General features: G+C 42.5%; 1 protein-coding gene across 6 annotated transcripts; it reads right to left on the bottom strand.

Annotated features, from left to right (window-relative positions):
- Nucleotides 1–4,923: 4,923 nt before the first annotated feature.
- NFYB (nuclear transcription factor Y subunit beta) lies at nt 4,924–23,872 on the bottom strand. Of its 6 annotated transcripts, none has more exons than XM_040560370.1 (7): nt 23,852–23,872; nt 13,212–13,305; nt 12,575–12,705; nt 10,553–10,750; nt 8,500–8,581; nt 5,582–5,661; nt 4,924–5,372 (listed from the first exon to the last, which is right to left on the bottom strand). In XM_040560370.1, exons 2-7 carry the CDS (start codon nt 13,303–13,305, stop codon nt 5,340–5,342), a joined length of 618 nt encoding a protein of 205 aa, XP_040416304.1. In that variant the 5' UTR covers nt 23,852–23,872; the 3' UTR covers nt 4,924–5,339. The 6 variants fall into 6 exon arrangements, with proteins under 6 accessions (XP_040416304.1, XP_040416257.1, XP_040416295.1 ...); XM_040560323.1 differs by lacking the exon at nt 23,852–23,872 and adding an exon at nt 23,507–23,647; XM_040560361.1 differs by lacking the exon at nt 23,852–23,872 and adding an exon at nt 23,479–23,624.
- Between the last annotated feature and the right edge of the window lie 3,697 nt (nt 23,873–27,569).

The following is a 27,569-nucleotide window of genomic DNA, read 5'->3' as shown; positions in this document are numbered from 1 at the left end:
CCCCAGCCCAAGGCTGCTCTGAAAGCAAGAAATGAGCCGGAGCAGCCGTTTTCAGGCTGATCTTGTGCACATGGTGTCAAGCCACCTAGCACAGCCTGGCAGCTTGGAGCTGGTAAAAAAAAAAATAAATAAAATAAAATAAAAAAGGAAAGAAAAAAAGGCCATTTTAGTTGCTTCATTTGTAAACCGTGGCTGCTGCTACTGGTTTTGAATAGAGCAAGGGCTGACCCAGCCTCCGGTGCAGTGCTCCCTGGGCCCCTGGTCTCAACGTTACCGCCCCAAAAGGATGGAGCCTGCTAGTCCGTGGCACAAACACTTTCCAGCTGGCTCGAGGTGAGACTTTTGGCTCCCTTCCCTTCTCCCCCAGCACTTAGCTTTTCCTACCGCCTGGCTCCAGGAGGCTTTCTGCTCACCAGATTGTTTTTCCCGGCGTCTTATGTTGCGCGGGGAGCTTAGGTGTCTGGCTGGACTTGGGTTTCGTGGCCAGGGCTGAGAAGCCGGACTCCCAGGGACAAACCTGCGCATCCCGGAGTCCTTCTGTCGGCGCTGTGCTCTCCTCTCCGTTGACGGGACCCAAGCTTTAATGGGGTCAGCTGTGAGCCTTCTGGGGGTGATTACTGAGCCACGAAAGGCTGCAATTTGTTAGCCAGAACCAACCCCTTTCAGGCAGAGCTGTCCTAAAGTCAGCTGTTGTCTCTGATTCTGTAGGGGCTGGGCCACATTCAGTCTCAGGCACACCCAAGTTCAATTTTTGGCCTCAAGGACGCTGTTCTCCCCAGCAGCTTTCTTTCATACAAAGGCAAATCAGGTGTCTCATTGTGTCTGATAAATGGATCCTCCTGCCCAGCATGCTGCAATAAGATATTCCAGGAAATGACCCTGGCAGGGTGCCTGGAGGGTTTCCTAAACCAGGGTAGCTGCCTCTGCAGCCAGAGCCGGAGACTGCAATTTAATAAGCTCAGTGCAGCTGGCACCAATTTGGAAACTATTGTGCATACGAGCAAACCGCACTCATTCCCAAGGGTATTTGGCCTTGGATGTGAGTGCAAGTGGAATTTGCACTGAATTTCTACAGAGCTTTCCATGAAATTTTTACATGCAGAGGGTCAGCTGTGGCATGCAGTCCACCATCATGCTGATTTCACAAATCAATAGGTAAACAGATCAATCTTTAGTTGCTTAAATATAACTTTTTTTTTCCAGCATTTTGAAGGGTGAAAGGGAGTGATTATGCCAAAACAGTATCTCTTATTTTCAAAGAGGAGAAATGGATCCATGCTTTTAACTGGGTACGTCTTAAACACTACCACAGCCAAAGGCATCCTCCCACCACTGCTCTTGTTCTTTTCACCAAACCTTTTTGAAACAGGAATACGTCTGCATTATCAATATTTAACTTCTGCCTCTGGAGGCCTTGTACTCTACAAAAGGTAGTTCCCTACAGCATTATTCATCCTAGAATCTACATATAAGATTTTGGTTTACAAACGTAAGAAAATTCACTTACATTTAACTGAAAAGCTTCCTTTCCTTTATTCACTGCAAATTAAAATTGAAAAAAGTTTAGCTCGCACAATTTGGGAACGCAGTGATTTACAAGCACATTATCTTCTCTCTGTAAATATAGTTGAAGCAGAAAGTCTGCATGACTTAACTGGAACATTAATCACATCCAAAGCTCTACAAAATGAATAATTTTATAGCTATAAGCAAGGCTGCTGCCAGCTCTTATCATGACAGCGAGGTGGTGGGGAAAATAGTAGCCCTCAGCCCTCTACTGTGCTCTCTGCACCTCCTGTGTATGTGCAGTGGCCCATATGCTTCCCCTTCTGCTGAAGGCAAGAGAGAAATCGATTTCCATCCTTCTGCACCTACGGATGTTTAGAGCACGTTAGTGGGCATCATTGTGAAACTCTGCAGTAGGGACCAGCTATTTAGCTGACTTGATTCACCCCATTTAGGGGGCCTTTCAAGGAAGACAGCTACTTAAAAGTATAGCCCACATAATTCATACTGATTTTGGGGCAGATAAGCATGGGTCACAGTTGATATTTAGATGTACTGCCTCATGCCACAACTCCCTAACTACAACATCCAGACATATCTTAGTGTGTAGCAGAGACCAGAGCCAAGGAATAAATACAACAGTAAACATGCATACGTACATCAGCATGACTGGTAAAGGCAGAGCCTCAGATCCCATTAAACCTGTGTGCAAAAACAACTTTTTTGTTCCCAGAGTTACATTGTTTAGAGGGAAGGAATGTGGAATTGAGATACGTTTGCAGTGATAAGAAAGCTTAACAATGCAGACAAAAAGACTCCTTAGTGCAATTAGGCGAAAATCACAGTGTCAAGTCAGATAAGTGAAGAAACATTACCACCTCAAAGAGTAAAAAAGTCAAAAGAAATCTGAAAAATAACAGGCTGGCCACTGAAAGCCATGTGTTGTCTGCGAAGCATCGGATAGGTTGTGAACCTGGATTACCAAGTCAATGGGGAAACAGTGAAGGGTCCCGGCTGTCGAGAAATAAAGTCTATAAACTGTACTATGTGACTAGGAGGCGCGCTCCTGCTTGTGGGACGCCCGCCATTGCAATCGCGAATAAAAATGCTACTTTACTGAGATCCTCGCCTGAGCCTATGTTACTGGCTACAGAGTGTTTCTCACAAACCTGTAACGAAAGCAGCTTTTCTTGTGACTGCATTTTGATTAGAGATAGTGTTTGTGCTTTTAAAAACCACCCTGAACACTGTACAAAGAAAGATTACAAGGATCAAGGCACACAGAAATCCAGTAAGCTAAGGTAGTAAAATGTGTCCCATGGAGAGGTACCTAAAAAGTCACCGCTTGAAAAAAGGTCTTTGAGCATCAGTGCTATTTTGAGTAACCTTTCTCCAAAGTTTTAGCACAAATTGCCACTGCTGTCTTAATCTCAAGGCCAATTCAGGGCTGTTAGTTCAAACAAAACATTCAGGGAAACAACAAGGGCAGTTTTGTAGAAGCAGATGGGATACAACACGAATGGTCACTCATTTTTGATATAAGCCACTTTTAAAGGATGAGTACTTATAAACAGGAAAGTGAGAATGCGTTCTTTTTTAAACAAAATTAAGAACTCCACAGTGGTTGAGTGGTTGTGCTAACTACCAGCACTGACTAGTATAAATTAGGTAAGTTCCCTCGGTGGTTTCCATGCATAGGACCATATGTGCTTTATCAGCACTACAGTACCCCACAAGCTTTAGTAGATTGCCTCAGAAAGCAACCAAACAATGTACTGTACTATTACTTGTACGTGTTTTTTCAAGAAGTGAATAAACAAGGCTCATGTAGTTTTGTCCGTCAGCCTTGGGGGGAGGAATGGGGTGGGAGTGAATATAGAAAAAGCAAAACAAACCACTATCAGCTCCTTTGCACCTTTGATGGTACACAAACCACAAACTCAAGAAAACACTTACACCTAAACTCTCAGAAGAGCAGGCAGTTTGAGGAAAATATAGCTGCTATCAAGCAAATGAGACAGATGACCTTGCCTCCCTTTGTGCATGTTCAGCTGCCAAACCTACAGCTTCTCCTTAGCTGTAATCACAGCTTTCTCCATTGCAGATTTGGATGCAATTGAGAAGAGGGTATGACGGCCTCAAATAAACAGAATACAAAGAGAAGGGGCTCTTGTACTGATCATGTTATTCAGTTGTATATTTAATGAAAAACTCCATTCGTTTAGTCATAGCTGCTGAAGAATGACAGACTGCCACAAAACCCAGAACATCTGCCCAGACTGCTACGGGATACACTGGATCTCCTCCAGAGGCTCTGGCAGCATAATGCTGATTTGTAAGAAACACTGTTGAAATCCACGCATACATAAAAGTTTTTGAGTAACAAAGAACCGGCTATTTCAGGCTTCTGGGGCGTCTTAGTTGAAGCTATTTTTCCATTATTAAACGCTTTTGTGTTCTGTTTTTTTTTTGAAAGACAAAACCAGCAAGAAATTATATGGCAATAGATTTAAGGTGTGGTTTGTTTAAATTAATGGCAGGTATATGGAAAGATAATTATTAGATTTCAGTCAACTGCAAACAGTAAAAATATCAAAGGTTCCAAAATTTAGTCCAAATAAGATAATTACTAAAACCACCACCCCTATCCTAATGGGCTAAGAAATGGCATCTAACAGAATTACCCACCCAATTATTAAAGCACAGCAATGCTACTAAGAACAGCTCACTAAACATACAGAACTACATTATCTAGAGTTTATTGCAAAACCAGAAAAGAGACAGCAAACTTGAAGTCTGTCTTTCATTTCAGATTTGTATCACTTGTCCAAGTTTCACTCGCTCACATACACACACACACACGCAGCCTGTACACAGAAAGTTGCTAACACATTTGAATTCCCACAGTCTCGCAAGAAACCTTAAAACATTTCAGTAAAAAGTTAAAATGAGGTCTTTTACCACAAGGACTATAAAATCCCCCCACCCGCCCCCCACTACCATCAAATTTCTAAGTTTTGGATTCTAAAAAGCATACATAAAAAGGAAGTTATTTCAGTAGCACAAAGACTACCTTAAACATAGCAAAGTACGTCTAAGGAGTTAATGCAACTGAAAAAAAAAAAAAAAAAGTCCTGCATCATACACAATCAGTGTTTTAATTAACACTGTTGATAAGCTCTAAATCTCTAGCTGGAGTAGAGCATCGTTTGTTTCTGATTAACTTTTAATTCCCAAGTTATATAAAAAAAACAGTTGTAGCAATTCTTCTGAGCTGCTAGTTTCATGAGAAAAAGTCCCTTTCAAAATTTCAATAAATATACTGACATCTAAAGTTAGTTGAGGTTGTCATGCAAGACAAGTTACATAACCAAGACCAACTCAATCTTTATAATAAAGGCAACTTGCATTCAAAAATGAACTTTACCCTTACATTTTTATTCAAAGGGTAAACATGAATTAACCCAGCTGTTTACCTGAATTACAAAAGTAACATGATTCAATATGAAAATAAGAAACTGTCTACAAATCTCTGACAGTAATAAATTGCAATATACAATGCATACAGGAGTTATACAGAGCAACAAACTCTTGTACAAAACAAAAATACTTTAATACCTTTAAAATCCAATTTGTTTTTTTTTTTTTAAAATCATTCATGAAAAAGATTTGAGTCAGAATTCACACCTCAATTAGTCTAGCTTCAGGTAGCTACATTACAGCTATTTAATATACAAAGAGATAAATCTCTCCACCAGTCATTAAAACTGTCTTTTTGTTAGAGTTTCACTGCTTCTGCGTCTCATGCTCCCAGATCCAAAGTTGTCTTCAAATCATGAGAACTGAATTTGTTGAACACCGGAGATCTACAGAAAGAAAATGGAAGCTTACGTTCAGTGTAACCTTTTTTTTTGAAATTGCATCACAGTTAGCAGCCTTGAGTTGTCAGAGCGTTGGAATGTCATGACAGCCACCAAAAGACTAAATCATTGATTTTTGTTTTTCAGAACAAGGCAGCTGAACTAGCGTCTGAATGTTAGCAGCAGAAGGGAGAACAGATGACGGGATACTGTACCTGTTGGTATGACGTTGTATAGACCATAACATTCTGCTGTTGGCCGTCTGTAGTTATTAAGCCTGCTGGCAACTGATTAGCTGAAAGAAAAAGCATTTAAAGAGAGTTAGACATGATCTGCAGGATACATGAAGCCCTGTTTGTAGCATCTGTCACTTAAATAACATTTAGTTGTGGTCCACTCTGGGACTATGGAGCAGTTCCTCTCAGGACAGCTACATACTACGCTGCGTTCAGTCATGCTTGTTACTGAGTGTTAAGTGTCAACGAGCTTATTCCCATTAGTACTTCAGAATCAAAATCCATTATCTGATTTTTCATCACTGAATCTGCACATATCTGAACGAGAAACCCAGAGAAAAAGTCATGCTTCTTTATAAAAATAGGGACCCGAACGTGGAAAAAGCATGAAAGGTGGCAGAGATGAACAGAGGCAGGCAATGACAAAAAAAAAAAAAAAAAAAAAAGAAAGAAGCACTGGCAGAGGTATTGACAGGAAGCCAAAGACCTGACATTATGCTAGATGACTTCAGCATTCCTTTCAGGGTACCACACCAAAGCTCTGAATTTCACAGAGGAAAGACAAGGCCAATGAACTGAGTAAAAAGCAATTCTGACATCTGGGGAGAAAATTCAGGGAGTGATGCTCTAAGTCAAACCCTGACAGTAACGCATATGGTAAGCTCTGTGACATTCAGAGTAAATACATGTTACAATTGTTAGTTGGAAGTAAAGCAGCAAAACTTCCAAGTTGTAAGTTACTATAGCATACCATTCTCCACTAGGAGACAAAAAACGGGACTTTTTGCTGTTCTGAATTATGGCTGTTACTATGTACAAATAAGATGCAAACCCCATAAAAATCCAAAACCAGCATAATCCTAACAGCTTTGATATGAAAGCCGATGCTTGGTTTTGCTTAACATCACTGTATTAGCTTTCAAACACTTAAGCTGCACATTAAGCGATGCATTAAGATCAGAGTTAGGAACGGCTTGGTCAGGTCTAAAATTTTAATGCCCTTCAACACGTGTTCCATATCCAACACAGCCGGGTCAGAGACCCAGCATTAACCTGTGGTGAAGATCTAAGACCAAGAGCTCAGGGCTGTGCTGCAGTAGCACGGTTTTTACTACTGCTGCAGCAAGACCATCACCCTGAAGGGATCTACAGCTGCACCTCCATGGAGAGGAATGCCTGCAGCACACGACACAATCAGCTACTTCAGAGACATATTTTTTCCTCCTCTTCTGTTATCTGCTACTGCAACATCTCCTTTGGCACCCTGCCAGGACTTAGTATTCTCTTCCAAAGCTGCTCTTTTCTAATCACAGCAGGTTAACGCTTACTTCATAGAGCACACTGAGGCTCCCAGGCCTGAGATACTTGAAAAAGGGGGTAGGAGCAGATCTTCAGCCTTCTGCCACTTAATGGGGGCCGTATCAAATTTGTTAAGGGGTCAGAGCATCCACAGATGGAATGGGATTCCTTCTTTCTGGTTTACAATTTCTGGTGGGCATTGTACTCAGGCCAAGCAGAGCATGAGCATCCCTGAGAAAAAAACTTTTAGTGAACTCGCCTCTTGGCCCAAAAAAGGTACTGGATGCAGACACAATCAAAACATTCCAACTATTTTTCCCCTTCAACTCCTGAGCTGCAGTTTAAATGCATGAAGAGCAGACCAGAGTATATACAAGATACAGCTTTTAGAACAATATCTATATATTGATTTGACAACCTTTCAAGCTGGACAGACCTCCAATAGCTGCAATCCAGGAACTACAAGCAACATACCCAAGGTAAATAAATTGGGTCTATAGTTTTGTTGGTACCCTACTACTTCTGAACCAAGAACTATTACATAAGTGAGTACAGATAAGAGTTCGCTATTTGCATTTCCTAATCTTTAATCGGAAAATAAAAAAAAAAAGGCAAGCTTTCTGCAAGTCCCCTGTAGTATTTAGGTTTAGATCCTTAAATTCCAGTCAGTTTTATGAACTTATCTTTCAACCTAGGAGAGAGCATAAGAGTCTCTACTGTTTTGTATAGCTAAAGTCATCAAACTAGTAGCAAAGTGTTCTGTTTCAGAACCTGAGTAGCTCATCTCAGTCCTCAGGCTTTGAATTTTTGCTAGTTCTGTAGTATACCACTGATTTTAAAGAGAAGATTTATCAGGTACTTAGGTGAAAAAAATAAATCTCATCAGTAACTATGACAAGAGCCACACCCCTTAATTCCTATACCACCTTAACATTTAAAAGACAAGATGAAGGCTAAGCAAGAATCCAGCACCAACAAAACCAAAGCAGGGACCCAACAAGCATCAGGCCTTAATTCACAGCATAAGGAAGAAAAATTATAGCGAATGCATATGATGTTCCTTCCCCTATACTTTTTAGGTGCTTATCTGTTCGTTCTTTTGAATACATAAGAAATATTAATTGTTTTAGAATTCTGTGAAGATGATGTTCTCCTCTGGTTCTCTCTCAAAGACCAGCTCCCCAAGTCATCACATGATGTTTACTTTAGTTTTTCCCCAACAGTCTTGCAAGTAGAAGAAATGGAGCCTAAATGTGTAGCTATTTAAAAAAAATAAAAGATAAAATTCAAGTCTGCATCTTTTATTACAATATGTGTTTATGTGTAGAGAAAAATACTGTCCCTAATGTATATATTTAAAGATCTTCCAGAGTTGACATTACCTATTACTAGAATTCTGACTGTACGTTCTACTGACTGGGAAGAGTTTATCTTGGCACAGGGTATACTCCAGACATCTCAAATGAAAGCCTCAGGGGATGTAACACAAGCTGTCAGTCCAGAATGTCCTCCTCAGTTAAGAGTTTTGATGTCTAAAGGAAATGCTATCTTTTGAAAAGCCATAGTAATAATGAAATCAATTAAGGAGTATTACTTACTAAATGCTTCCTCTGTGAGCTCCTCACTTAGACCATCTCCAGTTGTAACTGTTCCCCCAATTCCCTTTTCTCCTTTCATTGCCTGGTGAGAAGAAAAAAAGGATTTGTATTAGAGAATTGTTGGTGTGAGATTGTTTCAAGGACCCAAGATCTCTATCCAAGGTTTGGAAGTTGAGCTGGAGTTTGAAATCCAAGACCTGCAAAACTACTGTATTTAAGACTGTGCATAGTATGAGAATACATAAAGAGTGTTTTTCATCTTAGCCATACTCCTCAGAAACAAAAACTCTATAAAATTGAGTAGAAAAGGTTTTCAGCTGCTGCACAGAGTCAGAGATCTGCAGTAACCCAGGAGCAGTCAGCACATTTACAAGAAATCACAGAACCTCAGAACTACTGAGTGTGCAACATTTGCTTACCAACAATATGCAAGCGCCATCCTCATACAACTAAGGGTTGACATTTAAAACCAAGATATTGGATTTCTTTCCCCACAGCAAGGACTAGAGCCAGAAATGGTATCAGCACAGAAAGCCAAGGCTCCTAGTCATATGCATGCAGTTGTAAAACTGTGAAGTTTGATGATCTATACTACTACATAAGAACACACAGAAAAATACTAAAGGTAAGAAATGTGTTCTCTGCAACTGTTTGATGGAGAATAAACGCATAAGCTTCAAAACAGCACTTCATACAGTACCCTGAAGAGGGAATGGGTGTTTAAAATTGATAGGAAAAAACATCCAAACCATTCACCTAGCCGAAGACCAATCCCAATGCTCTGCTACCACAGCATATACATCTGCAAAAAATAGACCTTTCAGAAGAAGAGTAGAATAGACCTAACTTCAGACTTCTCCAGAAGAACTGCAACTAGCTCGGCACCACTTGCATTTTTAATTAATGCACATGCCTGTGCCATCCAAAGTGCTGTAACTGCTATAGAGAAGTAGAAAAAGACAGCAGACGGCAGTGCTTCAACTTTTAGATTTCACCTCCTGTTACTCAGTTAAACACCCTCTCACAATCCACCATAAAAAACTATCTTCTGGAAAAGGGAAGTTTAAAGTGCTATCAGCAAATTAAATACCACTAATGAGTCTTAGTGCCATTAATTGAAAAAATTTTGATTTCCAGAACGGAGAAAGCCTGAAGAACATCGTTTTCTACAGTACTGTTAATTCAGACATCCCTGCTTCACTCATGCCAGTAAAACCAAGCTTATTTTCTTTCTTCTTCCCATGATTATTTTAACCCTGAACAATTTCTTCATTCAGGTTTATAAAGAAGGGAGGTCATTGGATAAAAATGCCTTTGGTTTGTTTGGTTAAATCTGGTATTCTGAGGTAGCAGAATACAAAGTAAAGAAGAAAATTTTCTTTGGTCTCCAAACAGCAAGAGGGAGGAAAAAAAGAACAAAAATCTCAAGCAGAAGCAACTTCTTTTTTAGAAAATACAAATTTCTGAAAGGAAAAAAATAAGTCACTTTCTGCTAGAGAAGGGATAAAGAAAAGTGCTTCGATCACATAATTATCAGGTACGAAGTATCAAAAGCAAACTAAGAAAAAAGTAAAGAAAAACAAACAGATTACAACACCACTGTAGCAGATAGCCTTCTGTGCGAATAATTATTCCAACATGAGAAAAAAAACTTTCTTTTGCATATCTGAAGCCCAGAAAAGCAATAGGCATTAGGCCAGATCCTCAGAGGATGTTGTCTAGTACAGTTTTATTGATTGAACCCAAAGATCGAATTAAGTATTCTTAATAGGCACCTTTAAAGAACAGAATGATTTACTACCAACAATATATTAGAGAAAAGTTATTCAGTTGAAAGCTCTAACTGCTTTGAATCAGCAAGTCTAAACAAAATGCCTTTATTTTTTTCCCCCTCTTGATAGGTTCTGGAACATTTTAAAACATCACAGTAGTCCCAATTGGTCCCTGACAATAGCTGTGAGATTCAAGTTAGCCATTACACAATTATGACGTAGAGCTAAGAATAAACACAATCAGGTCAAATAAATGAGAAAATACTGAAGTATATACCAACCTCTCTGAATTTTTGGAGGTATAACTTCAAAGGTTCAACATAGCTATCAAATCCCAAGGTAGACATGGCAAAGAGAATATCTTCTCCATTAATGGTCTTTCTTTTCTCTTGGTGACACCTCTCACTTGCTTCTGACGTTATAAAGCTGATGAATTCACTTACACACTCTTGCACACATTCTTTTGCATCCTTAGCAATCTAGGGAGAAAAAAAAATATCACAAATTGATTCATCAAGACGAAAGAAAACTAAAAACACAAAACAGAACAAAAACTAAAAAAAGCACAATAGGTTGCAATAGATATTAAAGGAAGCATCCCAAAGCCTGATAATAATACCCATTTAGGCAACAACTGTATGAGGGAACCACTGGATGTCATCACTGCTCTGTGGAAGCACAGCTGCAACATGATTTTAACTGAAGTTTTACTATTTCAAGCAGAACAACCAAGTGCCAGGATCTCCCGAACTCATAATTGTGTTCTGTACCAGGTTTTATATGTAGATGCATCTCAGTATTGTGCCTGAATTTGCTTACCTACTACTTCTCTTTCAACCTGTTCATTACAATATCACAGTCCACTTTCACTTTCCTTTCAATAGACCCAGCAGCTCCAACCCCACTGTAGTACATTCCCACAAACCTGGCAATGACAAGTATTTTTATCCTGACCGGATTAAGGGATTAAAATATATGCCTAGCGGTGAGCTTCTCTAGTGCTTTAATATTCTGGTATAAATTTTGCAAATGAGAGTTCAACTGAAGAAACATATGCCCCTGGCAAGAATGAAATAAATTTGATTATGGTTTTCAGCTGGACAAAAGTAATTTACCTGACTTAAAACAACAGCAACCATTACTCACGATTACTTGGGAAGCTGACAGGATCCAAATGAAGAATTATAATAATTAAGATTCTTATTCTTCACATGTTAAGAACCTGTTTGTATTTTCTTTTTTTATATGAAGCAGTAACAATATGTAGAATCTTTACTAGTTCCTCTGATATTTTCAGAGGAATAGAGCCAGATTTTCAGAAGTACTCATCAGCCAACAGCTTCCCTTGCAGCTTTTCACAAAGACCTCCCTGATTTTTCAAGATAGCTCATCAACCCATATGCTAAATTCTTGAGAAAAATCTCATCTTGATTGCTAAAATTCATGACAATATGGACCAGTGAAGAAATTTTCACAGAAAAGATATAAATGTAACACCCAGATCTCCAGAAAGCCCTAAACACTATGAAGTACAAGCAGATGCAAGAAAATTTCGCCTTCTATTTAAAGGGATCTCAGAAAAAAAAGGCAGCCTTAGCTAGAAAAAAAAGTTAGTTGGGCAAAATGTACTGGAATACAATAGACAAATGGCAAGTAATAGGAGTCCTGTAAAGTTTTAAGATCAACTGGTAGAATATTCAAACAATTATAACTAGTCTCAGCTTAAAATTGATTTAGAAGGTCTGTTCTTAGAAGAAAGAAATAAAAGAAGTCTTTCGATATCTGGCTTTACTTACTACATGATATAAGGCAGGCTTCTTAGGTAATTTTGGCATTTGGATATGTAAAAATTCAGGCAATGGAAGACTAACCATTTGCTTTCCTTCAGGATGAGAAATAGATTTTTATTTCCCCTACTATATTTCACTTATTCCATATTTTAAACAACTCAATCAAAGCACAAGATTAAATTTCATAGGAGAGAATTACATAGAAAATGTTCTTGCCAACATGAGATTTTCACCAAGTCTGCCTTGTTATGATAATTTCAGAGAACACATCTTTGAAAAAAAACGCCCTTGAAAGCCCTATGAAGAGCACTCTAAAGAGTTGAGGCTCCTGTAATTATGGAAATTATAAAAAGCTTTCAGAACCCTAAGAAAAGTGGACAGATTTTATTTATTTTGAAGGCTTTCCTCCAACATTTCCAAATGATCCTGGTTTATTGTTCTACCAACTTAAGTTCACTCAGAGGAAGGAGTAAAACTCATTAACACACTTTCTTTACCAGACAAGAACATTACCTTTCCTGTTTGGGGTATAGCGTTTTTCATTATCCTTGCAACATTTGCAATTGGAAGATAGATATCTTGTTCTCTAAAACTCTCTTTTGACCCATTTGTATCTTCATGATCATTCATGCTGTCCTCTGTGTCTAATGAAGTAAAGAAAAGTTAGCAGAAATTGTATTTGATAGACAACAGGCAATAATTAATCAAGTTTAAAATATTACACTGAAAGATTAATCATTTTTGAAAGACTAGTGTATTAACATTGTAGAAATAACCGCAAAAAGCAACAGATGTAACATCAGGGTATCTTTATGGGTGTTCAATATCATATTTATCTTACCATGCACAGAAATTTATGTGGCTGCTGAAAACCAAGCATTCTTAATGTCAGGTCAAAATAAAAATTCTTTCCTAAAACAACGAGTTGTGTTTTTCTTGTTTTGTCATCACCCCCAAGGACACTGTATCAACACTGATAAATCTAAAATCCACCTTCAGACTGCAGGAAAAATGCGTTATGCAATGAGGCATTATGAATACAAATAATTGCAAATTCTTAGGTTGAGAACTGACAGCAGAGAACTGTACAAGAGGTGGAAGGAAACTGTACACAGAGAGAAACAGTAGTATTTACTGGTACATTTCTTACCATCATGAGGCTGTATCACATAGTGACTGCCACCAATGTAATCTCCAGCAATTCCTAACTGAGAAGCATCTGTCGTGGAGCTATCACCGTCCATCTAAAACCAGAAGAAGCAATGCTTTCAGGTACGTTTGCGGTGCCGGAAGTGCAGCTATTGCTGAAAAACAGCACTTTAAGAAGCTTATGAGACCAATTTTTACAGAGCGTTAAGTATTTGGCCATTTGAGAACAGCACACTCCTTGGTGCCGAGCTTTACTCATTGTTTTGGTTTTGATCAGTTCTTCAGATGCAACATACTAAAGAATTATTGCAGCTATTTCTCTCATTCATACAAAAATGAGAAGTTAAAGGAACTTAACTAAAGGAGAGGTAGGTTTATACATTCCATTAAAACAAAGGTTAGCACTTATAGTAACTTTTTTTTTTTGGACAAACCATTGCCCGTTCCCAGATTAGGTATCAGGGTCAAGCACCTATGAAGATGAAAATGCAAAACCACAGGCAATCAGACTAAACTGCAAGATCGTGCTAACAAGTGAAGTGCTTAAAAGTAGTTTTGCTCCCCTTATCTTGCAAAGTAACAACAAAAAGTGGAGTTTCATTATTTTTTCAGTAGTAAGGCCACCTAAGATTACTCATACAGTAGTACAAGATGCTTTTGACATTATTCTTCAAGTCCCAGCTGAATTTCAGCTGTGGGTCTGAACTCTGAAGTCTACAGAACACGTCACAGGCAAATTGTTAGCTGCTTCTGACAGTGAAAATAATGAAACTGCTTTGTGAAATCTCCCCAGAAATTCAGCTGAAGGCACAGGCCATGCACCACAAATACAGATAGCAGCCTTGTGTGGTTGCCATGACAGGCTGACCAGAACAGATCAAGGCATCTGTTTCTCTGAACAGCTCTCGAAACCTAACCCCAGCTCACCAAATGCTTTACCTACAGTTCTTCTACAAAGTGCACACTTTGCTTTCCATTGCCCAAGCAGCTTTTCTCAAGTTGACAAACTTTTCCTAGCCAGACCTCAGGACCAGCTCTGCATCCTCATCCTTCCTGAGGCATCAGTCACTCCTGGGTGTCTTCTGAGTCATGCTTGCCTTTGCTTCCCCTGCTTCCGCCCTGCCTCACTCCTCTGGGCATCCTTTGCTCCTCTCACAATACTCCTACCTGGTGGCCAACAAGAACTCTTCTCCTTCAGGCTTTAGAGACTGGGTTGGAGTTCAGTAGGTGATTTAAATGCTAGGAGGAGGGATGCCAAAAGGGCTGCACTCCCTTCCTTGCTGCCTTTGTCCCAGGAGGCACTGACCACATTTCAGCCAGAGGAGTCCAAGAGATGTGCCTGCCCTTCCCATCCTTCTATCCCAGTTATTTGTTGGTAAGTCCCAAAATTTGGGAATAAATTTACTTTGTAAATGAGTAAGGTATCTCACAGTACTGCTCTGAAGCCTGCTGCTTCACCAGAGACTTTGAACACATTGCACTTCCTTCTCCCGTGGAGGCAAAAAAATGCAAAGATACCTCCTACCTCCCTTAAAAGCTTGTATCCCTTTAGTAAGGGCTTTCCACAAGTAAGCAGCAATCCAGTACATCACTGCCTGTTGCATCCACATTTTGTCACAGGACACAACGCTCATATATACAACAGCAAATGCTTCTGCCCAGGCAACCAGTTACCACATCACATTTGCTTTTCTAGAGGAATAATGAAATTTCTCAAACGCTACCATCAGGTGCTCAGTAGAAAGCTCAGACCAATATAAAACTGTGGCAGACAACGGTTCTACTTTCAAAGGGGTTACTTTAATGGTGCCAAGTACAAGTCGGAATTTGAGTCTCTTAAAACTTGAGCAATCTTGGCTTTTTTCCAGTTGCAGATGTCTTGAAAATTAGTGTATTAAAAAATAAACTTTTCCAGAGCATTTAGCTCCCATACTTCCCAGATATCAGGTTTTTGTGGTTTGTTTTTAAATACTTAAGATTGTAATGATGCTACTTTTGGAGAGAGGAAACGATGCAAAAAATTATGGATGGAGAAGGGGCTCCCAGCACATGCAGATCTCTTTCAACATTGGCTCACAGATTTAAAGATATATTTGAGTGTGTTTACAGACACCTTTGCTCCAGATTTTCTTGGCTGTGGATAACATCTGACAAGTCTGCTAACACTCTGTTGTTCACCTGCTCCTAGACAGTCAGCTCTGCCATCCCCATTTGGCACCCCGTGCCATCCCCATGCTCCTCCTGCCACAGCTGTTCCTGCTGGCCCCACCACCACGCACAGCCCTGCGAGATGCAGGTACCTTGCCTGTCCTTAGGGAACCACCTCTGTCCCAACAGGGAGCGGTGGAAAGGGAAGGATTTTATTGTCGCCGAGCCCCTGCAGCTCACCTGCCTCCATCTGCCTGAAAGTGGGGGTGGAGGCAAACTTGTGCTATTTTTGCACCTACCAGAAACATGAGTAATTCAGCCTCTCTCAAATCTGAACTTCGCCTGTGGCCACAAGGGCTGGGTTTTTGCTTTCAAACTTTGAAGCAGCATCCGGTGCCACGCTTGGCCACAGATGCGCAAGTAACCTGAGTGCTGCTCACATTCACGGCAATGGTGCCACCGCTGGAGGTGGCCTTGGCGCCGTTTCAAGGAAAAACTCTTCTACCTCTTCTTCACCGTACTGAATGCTGCACACATGCACCTGCTGCTTTTTTAAAGGCACTTCTGGTCATTTTTGATGGGCATTTGTAAAATGTTTTTGCCTCTCACACAGCAGCTCTGTCCAAAGGAAGGGCAGCACTTTATACTTTAGCTTTCCGTGTGCCAACTGCCATGCCAATTCACTCTGTCTGCACGCTGCAGGCTCTTCGCTTAACGCTGATTTTCAATTTTCCAAAGGGTCTAGACTTTGCTTACTCAGCTCACTGTAATGACAACGCAAGGATATTGCAATCCTGAGCACCAAGAACACGAAAACTGACATCACCCTTCCTTAAAACAGTTGTGTCACTTTTCCTTCCTCAATCTGAAGTGATTACATTCTGCAGTCGGCTATATCCCAAAAGCTGCTTCCAAAATTAATTTCGGATTTTCTGGTAGTCTTGTTCTCAGTTTCAGCTCTGAATTTAACTCCAAATTATGGACTCCACAAACTTTGAGTTTATTCAGCCCCAGCTCTATTTTAAATGCCTTGAGGTTCCCCTCCACCCCCGTTTCTTTCTTTTTTTGCTTTTCTATGAACCATATCTTCTGAAATGTTTCCTTCTTCTGACTGCAATATTCTTCAAATTTCTGCAGTGATGTGACAATTCACTTGTGTCTGCTCACCCATTCTGCAGGCACTTGCATTTTGTGCATTATCCTTAGTGTCTAGCACTAGGTAAACACTAAAGCATCTCCATACATACCCATCTGAAGCTTTACTGCCAAGCCCCTGTAACATTAAGGAACCAACACGCTTTCATTAGCCCCACTGGCCTTCAAAAGACAATTCCTGTTTGAGTCTCTTCTAAAAGCCTCCTGCATCTCTTGGCAGCTTTGACCTCATTAGATTAATGCATCCTCCAGGTTCCATATTTACTTTTATTCTTTTCTGTGTCCACATTTCCATTTCTACTTATGTGTGTCATCTGATAATTAGCAAGAATTTTCTGAGGGGAAGCTTATCAACATTACTAATCAAAACCAGCAATTAGATCAGCAAAACTGAAAGGAAAAGGCTCGCAAAAGAAAAAGGCAGATCTGTCTCTGATAAAGCACACAGGCATTGACAGCCTACTATATACTGAAATTACTTCTGTGGGTATTACTGTAAGAAAGGTTTTTAGCTGCCAGGACAACCTTGGGGCAGCAGAGTATGGGCAGCATAACACCCTTCTGTGTAACACTTGGCAGGGCCAGGTGCTAATCCAGGATCATGGGACAATTTGGCTGGATCACGGGGGAAATTATGGCTGGAAGGGGCTCAGGAGGTCTCCAGCCCAACCCTCTGCTTGAAGCAGGGTCAGCTCTGAGCTCAGAGCGGGTTGCTCAGGGCTTCGTCCAGTTGTGTCTCAAAGACCACCATGGATGGAGAGGGCCCAACCGCCCCAGGAGCCTGCTCCATTGCTGGGCTGGCTTCATGGCGAAAAGTTTTGGGCCCCTCACTACAGAAGGACATTGAGGCCCTGGAGCATGTCCAGAGACAGGCTACGAAGCTGGTGAAGGGCCTGGAGCACAAGTCCTGTGAGGAGTGGCTGAGGGAACTGGGGCTGTTTAGTCTGGAGAAGAGGAGGCTCAGGGCAGACCTTATTGCTCTCTGCAACTACCTGAAAGGAAGGTGTGGGGAGCTGTGGGTTGGCCTCTTCTCACAGGTAACGAGTGATACGACTAGAGGGAATGGCCTCAAGTTGCACCAGGGGAGGTTCAGGTTGGAAATGAGGAGACATTTCTTCTCAGAAAGAGCAGTCAGGCACTGGAATGGGTTGCCCAGGGAGGTGGTGGAGTCACCGTCCCTGGGGGTGTTCAAGGAAAGGTTGGACGTGGTGCTTAAGGACATGGTTAGTGGGTGATAGTGGTAGTAGGGGGATGGTTGGACCAGATGATCTTGAAGGTCTTTTCGAACCTTAATGATTCTATGAGAAGGAGCAGCATTTCTACACATTACTCCAACCCCAGCAAGTTCTGTGGGAGAACTGCAGTCAGATTTCATTTTGTTTTTTAGTTCAACACTAGATCACGGTATTTGAATTTAGCAACTGCACTTAATATATTGTACAGTCACCCTACTAATATCTCTTTGAGTTCAGAGTTTGACACAAACATGACCTTGCCTAAAAATGTGGCCACTTCTATCTTACTTCACATGAACACACAGTTGTTTGTTCAGGTATTACAGTTTAAACTTCAGATGATCAAAACTCAAGCAGTCACTTAAATCACCATATATTTAACACTGAATGTCAGCACAGAATCCGTAATACATACAGCACAATCCAACCCTGAGAAAATACTGCTCTAAATACGTTTCTAATTAATTTCCCTCAAAGCAAACAAAAAAAAAAACAGCACAACCTTCCAGTGTCACTATAGTTGCTCTGAAAATGCAATACAACGTAGCATAGAAACAACATGCTGCCTGCAGTAACTGAAGTTCCTAGGAGACTAAAAAAAACAGCAATTCTTAAGCTGGCAGGCTTAGTAGGAAAAGAGTGACTTCTTTGGATGGAAGTAGCTGTTAAATTTCATGAACAGACAGAGTCCTGGAAGATATAATCCTAAAATTCATGTTCAGAAAGGGGCTGGGTGGGTGGGTAATCTCAGAGCAGCCCTTAGACCTGCCACAACTTTCTTAAAAACACTATTTGCAGACTATATATCTCGTTTGCACGGTGGCAGTTTTGGCATGCAGAAATTGCGATGTTTTTTAATACAAGGTGGTGTCTCCTGCATCTGTGTGGCCACTGAATCACATGAAGAAGGAGGGCTCCCAACACATTGTTTAGTAGCAGGCACTACACTAAACTGCAGTTTTGTAAACTAAACTGCACATTTGTGAAACGCACTTCCATTTTGTAGATCACCCTTCACCTCCAGCACAAGGAAATTAATGAAGCTTCTCCATACATACACATACTGACTGAACCAAGACCAAGAACCAAGGATGTCAGAAGTGACAACATGTCAGTTTTAGAAATCATGGAATTGTAGAATCATTTAGGTTGGAAAAGACCCTTAAGATCCTCAAGTCCAACCATCCACCTAATGACTCAGCCCACCGCTAAGCCACGTCCCTGAGCACCACATCCACACACCTCTTAAATACCTCCAGGGATGGGGACTCCACCTGGGCAGCCTGTTCAATGCCTGACCACCCTTTCCGTGAATAAATTCTTCCTGACAGCTGACCTAAACCTCTCCTGGTGCGACTTGAGACTGTTTCTATGTTGGGAAAAAGCATCTGAACACAGAAGCAGCACAAAGTTGATTTTTTTTCATGCCACTGTTATCTCTAATAGAGAAGACCAAGAAGATACAAATGAACAGATCCAGGAAAAGTAACCCCAGAAATATGTTGAAAGGGAAACACTCCAGATCAAGGGCGTCAAAGAAAACTCAATGATAAGCTGCAAGTGAGTGCACATACAGGTTTACACAGCCATCTGGTAAAAAGTTTTCTGGGGGATGCTTAAAAAAATATGCTTCTGTCAGCTGCTGACAACTCAGACTGTTCCCAGAATATATCTGCACTGAATGAATAAAACCTCACTACCTTAAAGGATATCTTGCATCCTGCTTAATCTTAAAAGCTCTCTTAAGAGAGTGGTATCTGTGGCTCAGCCAAATGGTAACTAGGTGAGAACAAGCCCAGAACTGCTAGCACTGAGGAGAGGATGGGTCTTAGACTTACGCGAGCATAAAAGGCAAAAACAGAAAAAAAGATAGGAAGATCTTGCCTTCAGAATTACCTGACAGCAGTTTGTGAAACTGGTCTCTCATGGGAAACCATGTGTGTCTTGTCTTCTAAGCACTTAACGAGGTATTCATGCACACCACCACTCTCCCAAATCTGCTGTCCCACAAGAGGAACAGCAGAAAATTTTATGTAATGAACTGAAGCACTTGGAACTTGCCATGTGGCTGTCCCTACCATGGAAGCAGGACAGAAATGGTAACTAAAGTAATAGGTACTAACTACTTCAGCTGTTGTAGATTTATTTTGCCACAACCCCTTACCACAGGAAATGTAAGCCTGAAAACCTGTACATAACATCCAACAGAGACAATGAGGTTTTACTTGGGCTTTCTGTACCTTCATTTGCTGCTCCTACATCGAAATACTGAAATACTTTTTAAATTTGAAAATACAGCATTAATTCCCTTTGATTTTCAGTGACTTCTGGAGAATTTGATTTTCCACTGAATTCTCACCTGGCAGCGAAGCACTGTCTCCTACAGCAGAAAACACTGACTGGGAAATGCAGTCGCGGGCACAGGGCATCATTCCAGCAGATCCACAGAAACGTAAAGATAAAACCCCTTGGCACGTGCCCGGAACACAAACAGAAGCCGTGCTCTCTCTCTCAATCTCGAGCTCCTCTAATCTCTCGCAGTGTTCTCCCCACCAGCAGAACAGCCTCAGGAGTGGCAGATTGATGCCGAGAGAACCCGACAGCTTCACTAACACTTGTTAGCCTGCACTGAGCTCCTTCCCCTGGACCACAGGGAGGAATCCTCCCCCCTATGAAATCCAAGCAGGGCCTCTCCACCCTTCCACCTTCCCCCACACATCAGCACTATCTGATGACGCCAGACACATTTATGGCCCATCTCACCAGCCCTAATGTCACAGGCCATGAGTTCCCTCCACCCTCACCCTGCAGCGTGGATCCAGCTGTGCTCTAGAAAGCGGTGACTCCTACCCACGCTGAGGAGCTGCTCAGACACACCGTTAGCTGCAATATACACAGGTGGACTAACAATGCATACATTTTTACATCAAGTGTGAGTGGATCGGTGATATGGAGAAGCTGTCTCACCATCCATGACTTCATTTCAGGCAGTAAGAAAGAAGAGAGAGAAGCTGGAGACAACCTGAGATGAACAAGGGAATTTAGGTGCCTTTGTTTTTTTTGCAGAAGCCAAAGCAGGGCAGCAGTGATGAAGAAACACAGCCCCAGCTCCCTCCTGCTGCAACACTGACTGTAAGGGCCCTGTAATGTTTCCGTATCAAGTTTTTAGTGCTTTCCTAGCATCTCTGGTGAAAGACTAAGCTCATCTGTTTACTAAAACAGCAATCCATAAATCTTTTTTCTTTCAGAAATTTGCTAACATTTGTAAGTTGACTATGTTTTTTCCATCACTGTGGTATTATCTCAAGTAAGTTGTCAAGAACAATTTATTCCCCTCAAGCAACAGGGCAAGAGTTTCACAAAGCTATTTCAGGACAGGCCACTATTTTCAGGCAAAATCATTGAAACTGTTGACACTTCAATTTATTCTATCAATGTTATTTATAAATGTTGATCGGCATGTGTGTACAGTGGCATATTTTGCCCTTTTTCTGAGCATCCTGCCACTAAAATATTAATTCCCAAATACATTTCTCTAAAGTATTGTTGCAAAAATGTCAACTGAAAAGTGGCTTACAAGTGTTCCCCCCGCTTTTTTTTTTTTTTTTTTTTTTAATTTTGATAAAAGAAGATGCAACTTCAAAACAGTTTAATAGTGTTTCATGTTTCCTGTCTTCACGGTATCTTGGACTGCCTTCTTTTTCCTCTCAAATTCTGTACGCTGCCTCCCTCCCTTCATGTAATTATTACCACAAATAAGAGGTTCTGTATTGAACTTTGAACTGCTGTAATTGTCAAATATTAAAGCCTAAAGAGTAATATCCAGTCTTCTTGGCTTCTTTCATATGTAACTCCATGGCTATAAATGCCAACAGCCAAGACCATATATAATCACCTGCACAATGCAGAGCACAAGGAACTCATGCAGACCTCATAAATAATGATTCAGATTAAACCATCCTGGATCTCCCAGAGAATTACAAATGGATCTTTCCTTTACATTGAGCTGTCATGCCATAGGCCACAAAAGGAAATTAAAAAAAAGTAATCACTAAGTTCGCTGTTTAAAAATGCTATGCTAATGATTAAGCATAAACACCATTTCTCCATTCCTGCAAGCCAATTAAAGCCAGATGTCTAATGTCCTAAGCAGATCCTTCCATTTCGCCGCTATTGCCTGGGCTCCTTTTGAGAAAGCGGCAATGCTTTTTTGTTGTTGTTTGTTTTTAAGTTGACAATAACATCTATCCAAATCAAACAATGTATTGGCAAGATATGCAAGGGCTGAAATCCACATTTTCACTTCCCTGCCTATGTTGAAAAGTTCAGGTCATTGTCAGCAATTATTTTGCCCCCCCAAAACCAATCCAAGCCCACTAGATAACTTTTACATGACAACTCTTTACAAAGCCAAATCTTTTTGGCTAAGTCTCAATGGAACTGGTAAAGCTAGAATTTGACTGGTCTTGCATTCTTGCAGTATTACACTTCCAATGGGACCTGCAATACATTTCTTTCATCTCGTGCATCCTAATAGCTGCAGAAATATTACTAGAACACGTGGTTGTTTTCCTTTCCAATGTGATTGCCTGTGAATAACCTACACGGTGTTCTTCCTTTCGGGATCACTGACTACAGTTTCTGGATGGAGCAGTGGCTGGCACACGGAAGCATGCCTGGGAACCAGGGGAGTCTCTCGCTCGCACAATGCACGCCGGCTTCGCGGACAGACATCCAGGAGGAACCAGCTACCCATCCCTCCCACCTGCCACCCGTGTTACTGGTTAACCCGCCGGTGTCGCTGGGGTTCGCCAGCCCGGCGAACTGATCGATCTCACATCCTGACCTTCAACGCTGCAACAGCACCCGGCGCTGGGGCAGGAGAACGAAATGGTCCTACCCAAGCCTCCAGCGCTCTCCACCACCCTCCTGCGCCCTCCGTGCCCCACACACCCGCTCGCCGGGTGTCTCTCACCCCTTGCTTTCGGCCCGAAGGGCGCCCCGCGCTCCCCGTTATCCGGCAGCCACTTCATTGTGGCTCCCCGCCGCACCCCGGGGCCTCTCCCCGCACCTAACGCCCTTCTGGGGAGCCTCGGCGGCGGCCACAACGGCGTCGACCCCAGGCCCAGCACCGGGCGGCCGTGGGCGTGGTGGCGGGGCCCGCCAGAAGCGCGGCAGGGCCGCGGCCCCCCGCACCGGGGCGAGGGGAGGGGAAGGGAGCGGAGCGGGCACGGCGGGGCCGCCACAAAGCCGCCCCCCGCCGCGCAGGGGGGCCCCGGGGCAGCGCGGGGCTCGGCGGCAGGCCGGCCCGCGGCGGGCACGGCCGCGGGGCAACTGCGCTCCCGTCCCCGCCTCCTCCTTCTCCTCCTCCTCGGCCACAAAATGGAGCCGGGAAAGGGGGGGGCGCCTCCCGCAGACGGAGGGGGCACCGGCGGGGGCGGCCGTGCCGAGCCCCCCCCCCCCCCACCGCCTCCTCCTCCTCCTCCTCCTCCTGCTGCTGCTGCTCCCCGCCCGCCTCGCTTCGCCTCCCCGCTCGGCTCGGCTCCGCTCGGCTCGGCTCCCCGGCGGCGCTCCCCCCGCTCCCCGCGGCCGGCACAAAGCGGCGAGCGGCCGGGCCCCGGGGCTGCTCGCCCCCCACTTCCTGGTCCCCGCGGCGGCGGCGCGGCGGCGGCGCCGGGGCCCGGGGAGGGAGACGGACATTTCATTCGAGCCTGCAGTGGAACCGGTTACCAATCATTGGCCGGAGCCAGGCACAAACCTCCAGTGCGGCCCTGGTTGGCTCCCTCCGCAAATCGGCTGTTTGGTTGGACAGAAAATGGCTGCGAAGGAACCAGTCCCAGCGCGGAGCCCCGCTTCCCGCAGCCGGCCTGCCCTCCCTCCGCGCCGCCTCCCCGCCACGCGCGCCGGCTCTTCCCCTCAGCGCGCTGCCTCCCGCCGGCACGGCTCGGCTCGGCTCGGCTCGGCCCTGCCCTGCCCTGCCCGCCTCCTGGTGCCCGGCCCGGGCACCCTAGGACCCCCCCAGAGCTGGGGAGAGGGGCCCTGTTCGCCCAGCACCGCTGCCTTCCTCCCCGCTCGCCTCGGTGTCGGGGCGCTGCTTGCTTACGAGTGTCCTCGCACCCTCTCTTGGCCTCGATCAGGGCTGCCCCACACCTGCGCCCGGCTTCGTTAGTTGTGGGGGAAATATATTACGTGCCCCCAGCGGCTTTGCTGCCTGCCTCGGCCTCTTGCAGGCTGAGGAGGAAGAGGCTGAGGAAGGCGAGGTCGCTGAGGGAGGAGGGGTGCCCACCGCACCTCAGTCCCAAACGTTTTTTGGAACAAAACTTTAGTGAGAGGCGCTGCGAGTCTGACCTGCCCCTTCTCTCCACAGAAAGAAAATCCCGCTGCAGACCTGAAAGTGTTATTCCCCGCCCCCCCCCCCCCCCCCATGACACAGGGCCTAAAGGGCCTGGTTTCCTTCCACTTTCAGGCTTTGTTACTGTTCTTAAAATATATGGCCTGCTCGGTGAAGATGATCGTTGGGCTGGCTTCTCCACTGAGGTTTATAAACCTCTCTTAGGAAGCATTTATATGAAACACTTCATAATCCACTGATCCTGCCATTCACTAGGATTGGAGTGATTTTTTTGTAGGTGAAGGCAGCCAAAGACGTTCCTCACACCTGCCGTCAACGTGTGTCTATTTGTGATCTCCACAGTAGAGGTAACGGGAATGACTTTGTTTCATACAGGTTTTAATAACCTGTAGTAATTCTTCATTATTTGGGAGTCTTAAGTATTTTACTAAAGTGTAGTAAAGAAACTTATGTTTTACAATGGCCTTTGTTAGCATTCTTTACCAAGTTTAATACCTGATACACAAATACATTCCTCTCCAAATTTTCTTCTGGCGTTTGGATTTAAACAAAGCAAAACCCAATAAACCTTATAAATTGCCTCTTGTTTCCACTTAGGAATGTTAGTTTCTTATATTTCAATATATCAGAAAGATTCATATTCACTCAAAATGTCCGTGGACTGTGTTCCAAGTTTAAAAGGAAACATCAAATGAGACAACTTTTGCATGGCCTCAGGTTTTTACTTCAAATGCTATATGCGGCTTCGTTCTGCCTCCTGGGTACTGTGAGCAGTAATTAGTTAATTTTTTTTTTAAAATACCTGGAAGATGTAAAGTAATAAAAGAACATTTGCTAACTTTGGGGCCTTAGGGAATGCATTTCCCCTTTATCTATTTTATGGCTTGTGTACACTGAATATAATACCGTGACAATATCCTATTCATCTTGCAATGCTGTTTTAAGATCCTTCCACGGATTCCCTCATCTCAACCTGGAATTTCACAAGTGAGTAGAAAGACAAATGCTTGCCATGGTGCAGGTTCTTCAGGGCACAGCGTAGAAGGTGCCTTTTGTTTTGAACAGCTAGTTGACATTTTGATTGAAAGTGTGGCCCTTAAATCTTATTACCGTATGTTTTTCAAACTCTAAACAAAAATACTAATTGTTTTACCTGTGATGGTTTTGCTGACATTTCTCACGGTTGCATTGATGAAAAAATTACTTGTCCAATGATTTTATTCAACGTTTTTCTTTAGGACAGCATAGTGGGAACAAGTGCTCCCTGTTACTGGTGACAGAAGAGCTCTCAGTAGTTAAGTATGTCAGCTAGCTGAAACAAGGAGATCCAAGACAGAGTTCTTCTTTACCTACCTCTTATCTTGTGTTCCTCCGTTACTAACAGCTTCTATCGCACATTTAGCATGGAGTCTTTAATTGGTTAATTATTTTATCCATATGCTAAGCACATTCTTAAGCTCCATATATTTGCAACACCATGTGTTCTATTCATCCCGTATACCCTGACAAGGTGCATTTCAACCTGTCCGATCTGCATCTCCCCTCTGCACAGTATTAGGGGTGTCTTGTGAGAACCTTGATAAATCATCTAGTATAATGCTTGCTGCTTTGTTATCTAGCTGCTTATCAGTCGCAGTCTCAAATTCCTCATCACAGCATTTAGATGTTAAATTTTCCAGGGCTGAATATAATTTCTCCTGTCTGTAGTGTGTTCCTTATGTTCTGCAGTCAATCCATTTCTCCTTTTAGACCAGCTCAAATTCTGTCTATACAAAAAGAGGGGAAGAATTTGCAAGAGCGGGTGGAGTTAACTGTAGTAAGATGTAAGAGTTTTGTGAGGTTGTGATCTATTTTGTGAGGTTGTCATTGATGTCTGAAATTTCCAGTAAGGAAATCAAAATCTTCACATATCTTCTATCTGGTTAGCTAAGAAAGCTCTCAGAGGTGAGCAAGTGTGCTACAGGTGTTACTACAGAACCTTCTTTAAACCAGGATACATCGGTCCACTGCAGAATGTGTCTTAATTGTGGTCTGGACTCTGTCATTTGAAAAAAGGTGGTTAAAACAAGAAATTACAATTTTAAGAGAAATAGCAGTGGATGGTAGTAGGGGGTTCATCCAACATCCTCCAGAGTTCTCATTACTGTGTAATTCCGAGTGTAACAGACTGGACATAGGTCTGTTGTCAAACTATGAACTCCGTCATGCTTCAGGAATCTTTTCATTCTTAGCGGATCTTTCTAATGCTTGTTATCTCCTCTTGTAGGTTAGAGCATTCTTACTTGTATTAGACAGTCCTAATTAAAAGATACTTGGAATATACTACAGAGCCAAACAGTGCTATGTGAAAAAAAAGACTGAATATGGAAATTCAGGAGAAATTTTCTACAGGTAAGTAACCAAACTCAGGAGTTACAGCAGGGTGAGATCAGATGGAATGAATTAAAGTTCAGGACGTTTTTAATTTTCCCATAGGTCTGTAGCTCTCACATATGTTGAAAAGAATCTTCAGCTACCCCTGCGTAGCTTGCTTTTAGATTGTATTGCCCTTTAAACAGTAAAAATTCTGCCACATTTTGAAGGAACTCCATGCTCAGGAAGCATTCATGGTGTGGTCCCACAGCTCTGAAAGGGAGTCATGTGCAGGGGCTGTATTGTGACGGTGCACCTGAAAGGCAGCGCTTTAATAGTAGGCGGCTTTGACAGCCCCACCATGGGGACCAAAGGAGGTGTTTATTCACAGCGGATTGGTATCCAGCCAAAGAGGGGTCTGGACAAAGTGTGATTCTGAAGTGAATGCAACTCATTTGGGTGGTATGGTGCGAGCTTGGATTCAGTTCCCTGCACGCTTCTTGTATAACCTTGGGCAAATTACTGTAAATCAAGGCCATCAAATGTCAATTGAGAGGTGCATAAATACCTTTGAAAGTCTGAATTTTAATTATATTGTGCCTCAATTCCCCATCAGCTACATCAGTAACAATACTACTTTCCTACTTGGAGACAAACTGTAAATTGCTTAGATACTAAGAGAACAAGACATGTAAGGGTGAAGCCATTTCCTGAAGACTTCTTGAGACTGAAATAATTTTTGAGTGATTTCCTTGCACTCAACTGCTTTTTTTTTTTTCCATAAGATGTACACTAATTTAGTATGTTGATATGTATACCACTAAGTAAATTTGATTAAAATTGGCCAATGTTTCAAAAGTTACTGAGGGAACTAAGACAAATAGGCAGTGCATGAATGCATAAGTCTTGTTCCTTTACATAAAAAGAAAAATCAACTCGTTGTTTTCACCTGTGGAACAGCTAGTCAAGCAAGTAGATCCAAAGATACTACTTGTAGTTTAGATGTACTAGTTACTCTCAGCCAGGTGGGATTAAGTATGGCTAGCAGCAATCCCTTTGAAATGTACCTGCAGCACAACTGACTTGTAATCAGGTAATTGATTTGTTAAAACATGTC

This window comes from Cygnus olor, chromosome 1 (assembly GCF_009769625.2).
Source record: "Cygnus olor isolate bCygOlo1 chromosome 1, bCygOlo1.pri.v2, whole genome shotgun sequence".
Classification (NCBI taxonomy): domain Eukaryota; kingdom Metazoa; phylum Chordata; class Aves; order Anseriformes; family Anatidae; genus Cygnus; species Cygnus olor.
The sequence above is the reverse complement of the archived record's forward strand: the minus strand, read 5'-3'. Positions and strand labels throughout refer to the sequence as shown.